Source organism: Coffea arabica, chromosome 6e (genome assembly GCF_036785885.1).
Source record: "Coffea arabica cultivar ET-39 chromosome 6e, Coffea Arabica ET-39 HiFi, whole genome shotgun sequence".
NCBI classification, from domain to species: Eukaryota; Viridiplantae; Streptophyta; class Magnoliopsida; order Gentianales; family Rubiaceae; genus Coffea; species Coffea arabica.
Genome location: NC_092321.1, coordinates 55,365,854 through 55,371,135, shown reverse-complemented (window position 1 = coordinate 55,371,135; position 5,282 = coordinate 55,365,854). Strand labels below are relative to the sequence as shown.

Here is a 5,282-nt window from a genome sequence, read left to right as displayed (position 1 = left end):
ACGTGGGAGGAAATGTGGGGGGAAAAGTGAGATGATGATTAGAGGATTTGTAGGAGTAGTTGTATGATGAATTAAGAGAAAGTGGGAATATTTTAAATTTAAATTTAATTGGTGATAAGGTTGGTTATAGCTCACTACTTTTTATGTATTAAAATAAATACAAAAATTTAGAAAAAAGAATGAGAAGTTTAGAAGCCATTGAGAGGGTCTCTGCTAAAAACGCCTTCTGCAATACATTAATTGGAGTGGACTCTTAATTGGAGTGGGAAACGCGGGAGGGAATGTGGAGGGAAACGTAGGATGATGATTGGAGGATTTGTAGGAGTGGTTGTAGGATGAATTAAGAGATAGTGGAAATATTTTAAATTTAAATTTGATTGGTGATAAGGTTGGTTACAACCCACAACTTTTTATATATTAAAATTAATACAAAAATCTAGAAAAAAGAATGAGAAGTTTAGAAGCCATTGAGAGAGTCTCTGCTAAAAATCCCTTCTGCAATACATATAGATATAGATATTGATAGTTGGATATTATATCACAATGCACATCGAATTGTTCCCTCCTTTTGCTGTGTATTTCTTTGAAACCTTTGATATATGCTGTTAGAGGGGATATGCGACGTTTTCAAGCCTTTTCCCTTGCCTTAACTTTTACCATTACCTGCCTAATTCTAAGTACAGTACTAAACAGCCCCATATCAAACAGGACAGTGACAAAACAAATTTATCATATTGTTGCAGGCTCTCCGTATTTCGATCAGACCGCCAAACTTGAAGATCAAGTGGAAAGAGATATGGAGATTTCGTTGGCTCGGTTAAACTTTTTGTCGATGCAAGCCGAAGGATTCACTGATCAGAGTGATTTCCAAGCAAGTTTAGCAACGTGACGTAAAGTTTCCTTGTTTCTTGAATCTTTTGAAATGAGCGAACCACCTGTCCAACAAACTGTTGCTTTTGACACTGGTAGCAGCCTATTTTGGGTCCATTGCGATAATTCAGTGGGTGGTGATGGTGAATATTCATTGGATCCACCCTATCATTCTGCAAGGTCCTCAACTTTTTCAAATTTAGCAGACTGTCATGAATATTGTAACAATGCCACTCAGTGCTTTTGTGACAAAAAATCGTGCAAATATTATATGCAATATGGAACTGGATTTTCAAGAGAGATACTTGCGTTTGAGAGATTTATTTTTAAGTCCTCCCACAATAAAGGATCACTTATCAACGATGTAGTTCTTGGATGCTCACATGAAGCAGAAACAGCAGCCAATAACTACAATGGACTGGTTGAACTTGGGATAGCAAAACATTCGTTACTATCACAATTGGGATCTGGTGAATTTTCTGATTGTATTGAAAAATTAGGTGATTCTAACTATGATAAAAATACACTAATAGTTGGAAAGAATTTAGCCACTGGAGGAGATTCAACTCCTTTTCAGATTGATGGCTTCAAATACTATGCAGACCTAGAAGGCATAAGTTTTAGAGGTAAGATGCTTGACATTGACAATGAACAACTGAAAATATCAAATCATAAAGGTGGTGCAGCTTTTGATTCTGGTGCAAGTTATAGTGCTATTCAGCCAATGGCAAAGTGAAAATTACAAAAAGAGATTGTAGACTTGGTTGGAGATTCACTTGAGAGAGCGGACTACCATGGGACATATGTAACTAAGCTTTGTTACAGGGGAAATCTCTACACATATTTCATTGGGGTTCCTACCGTACCATTTCATTTTGCTACTGATTCAACAGTGGAACTGGACTACGAGAACATCTTTCAACAATATTCTGGTAAGGTATGCTTTAATGTGGTGGATGCTTCATAGCTAGGATATAAATTTAATTTTATTGGGATTAATCTCCAATAATATTTCTACATGGCATTTGATTTAGAAACTAAGCAACTTACTTTTCAAGGAATTGACTGTAGAGCTTTGTGGAATGATTAATACACTTGTAGTCGCAGTGTGATTTGATTCCTTCCAAGCTGAACCCGTAACGGAAGGATGGGATAAGTAGTTTGCCTTACATGTAGTAGACTTCATCTCTCAAGTGTGCGTCAAATGTTGAACTTCATGAACAAAATCAGTGTTCCCAACATATACATTCTGGATCTGATAGCCTGAATTGACAAAGATATGCAAGTCTGACATCTTTTTTTTTATTATTCAACAAATGTCTAGACTGCAGTAATTCATGTTTTTCTCGCAAACGCTGTGGCATACTTAAATGTTTACAAAGCCCCTCATTTTTCAAATTTTCATGAATATTAACTTATAACTGATTGTGGCACCAGCAAGTGATGTATACGTGTAAAAATTATGCGTGAGCCTCCTGAAAATGGTTTATGCGATTAACAATCTACAATTTTGTTCCGAAGGTACTCTCAAATAAAGTGCAGAAAAGCCCCTGCAACCGTCCGGAATGTAGAGAGAGTACATTCTCTTCCTAATTCTTTTTCTTTTCCTCTTCTCTCCTTTTCTTCTTTTTCTTTTTCTTTTATCTTTTCTTTCCTTTTTTCCCTTCTTCTCCACTGTTAAATGGTTTTGCTCCAAAGGCTAACATGAATCAGCACTGCTCCAGGCAATTTAGAGCAGTCAAAGATGCTGCTGATACCCCATGCAATATTGTGTAGGGACAAAGCAAATCCTCTTGACCATGTTCATGTTTAGTCTTGCCGGATCTTCTCTTATAGGCACAGCTGAAAAAAGGACGTGCTGCCACTTGCGCCACAAACGTCGGCCACTACCGGCTACCACCATTGACTGGTAAAACTTCCAACATATCTTCACTACAGACCATATTTGAAGCTGGCTTGGGAGGGATGTAAAATTCATGAGATGATCCTTAGGACCCTTAACACAGTTATCAAGCACTAGTTGACCACGAAAATATGCATGGATAAGCATTACTTGCGGTAAAATCGGGACTTCATTTAAAACCCTAACTAAAAATGGTGGTGATGAAGATGACACTGAGAGGGTGATCCGACAGTGATGACTCAAACAAGTAATAAATCCCGCAAGAGATGACTGAAAGAGATTAGAGACTCATAAAGTTGTATTGCTATTTCGATTAATCACCAGTTTGGATATACGTGGCATGTATTCGGACTTGTTAGGGTTCATTTGATTCATGGGATAACACAGAATTGGATTGACACCACAAGAAAAATGAAAGTGATAATAGATTCTTAGTTTGGTTTACCAAAAAATACGAATGAGCATGCAAGAGAATTGAAGGAGAAAGCTATGTTTGGAGGAGTTTTAATTGGGGTGGAATTCTTAAATTGGAGTACTCTTAAATAGAGTGGGAAACGTGGGAGGAAATGTGGGGTGAAACGTGAGATGATGATTAGAGGATTTGTAGGAGTGGTTGTAGGATGAGTTAAGAGATGGTGGGAATATTTTAAATTTAAATTTAATTGATGATAAGGTTGATTATAACCCACTATTTTTTATGTATTAAAACAAATACAAAAATTTAGAAAAAATAAAGAGAAGTGTAGAAGCCGTTGAGAGGGACTCTACTACTTACGGCTTCTGCCATACATTAATTGGAGTGGGAAACGCTGGAGGGAATGTGGAGGGAAACGTGGGATGATGATTAGAGGATTTGTAGGAGTAGTTGTAGGATGAATTAAGAGATAGTGAGAATATTTTAAATTTAAATTTGATTGGTGACAAGGTTGGTGACAACCCACTACTTTTTGTTTATTAAAATTAATACAAAAATATAGAAAAAAGAATGATAAGTTTAGAAGCCATTGAGAGAGTCTCTGCTAAAAACCTCTTCTGCAATACATATAGATATAGATATTGATAGTTGGATATTATATCACAATACACATCGAATTGTTCCCTCCTTTTGCTGTGTATTTCTTTGAAACCTTTGATATATGCTGTTAGAGGGGATATGCGACGTTTTTAAGCCTTTTCCCTTGCCTTAACTTTTACCATTACCTGCCTAATTCTAAGAACAATACTAAACAGCCCCACATCCAACAGGACAGTGACAAAACAAATTTATCATAATGTTGTTGGCTCTCCGTATTTCGATCAGACCGCCAAACTTGAAGAACAAGTGGATAGAGATATGGAGATTTCGTTGGCTCGGTTAAACTTTTTGTCGATGCAAACCGAAGGATTCACTGATCAGAGTGATTTCCAAACAAGTTTTGCAACGCGACGTAAAGTTTCCTTGTTTCTTGCATGTTTTGAAATGAGCGAACCCCCTATCCAACAAACTGTTGCTTTTGACACTGGTAGCAGCCTAGAAGGCATAAGTTTTGGAGGTAAGATGCTTGACATTGACAATGAACAACTGAAAATATCAAATCATAAAGGTGGTGCAGCTTTTGATTCTGGTGCAAGTTCTAGTGCTCTTCAGCCAATGGCATAGTGGAAATTACAAAAAGAGATTGTAGACTTGGTTGGAGATTCACTTGAGAGAGCGGACTACCATGGGACATATGTAACTAAGCTTTGTTTCAGGGGAAATCTCTACACAGATTTCATTGGGGTTCCTACAGTACCGTTTCATTTTGCTAATGATTCAACAGTGGAAGTGGACTACGAGAACATCTTTCAACAATATTCTGGTAAGGTATGCTTTAATGTGGTGGACACTTCATAGCTAGGATATAAATTTAATTTTATTGCGATTAATCTCCAATAATATTTCTACATGGCATTTGATTTGGAAACTAAGAAACTTACTTTTCAAGGAATTGACTGTAGAGCTTTGTGGAATGATTAATACACTTGTATTCGCAGTATGATTTGATTCCTTCCAAGCTGAACCCGTAATGGAAGGATGTGATAAGTAGTTTGCCTTACATGTAGTAGACTTCATTTCTCAAGTGTGCCTCAAATGTTGAACTTCATGAACAAAATCAGTGTTCCCAACATATACATTCTGAATCTGATAGCCTGAATTGACAAAGATATGCATGTCTGACATCTTTTTTTTATTATTCAACAAATGTCTAGACTGCTGTAATTCAAGTTTTTCTCGCAAATGCTGTGGCATACTTGAATGCTTACAAAGCCCCTCATTTTTCAAATTGCCATGAATATTAACTTATAACAGATTGTGCCACCTGCAAGTGATGTATACGTGTAAAAATTATGCGTGAGCCTCCTGAAAATGGGGAAAAGCCCCTGCAACTGTCCGGAATGTAGAGAGAGAACATTCTCTTCCTAATTCTTTTTCTTTTCCTCTTCTCTCTTTTTCTTCTTTTTCTTTTTCTTTTATCTTTTCTTTCCTTTT

At 36.8% G+C, this 5,282-nt stretch overlaps 1 protein-coding gene across 1 annotated transcript; it reads left to right on the top strand.

The window, feature by feature from the left end:
- The first annotated feature begins 922 nt into the window (after nucleotides 1–922).
- On the top strand, nucleotides 923–2,841 carry LOC140009948 (protein ASPARTIC PROTEASE IN GUARD CELL 1-like). The gene is made up of 3 exons (XM_072056297.1): nucleotides 923–1,602; nucleotides 1,696–1,807; nucleotides 2,707–2,841. Exons 1-3 carry the CDS (start codon nucleotides 923–925, stop codon nucleotides 2,839–2,841), a joined length of 927 nt encoding a protein of 308 aa, XP_071912398.1.
- The last annotated feature ends 2,441 nt before the right edge of the window (nucleotides 2,842–5,282 follow it).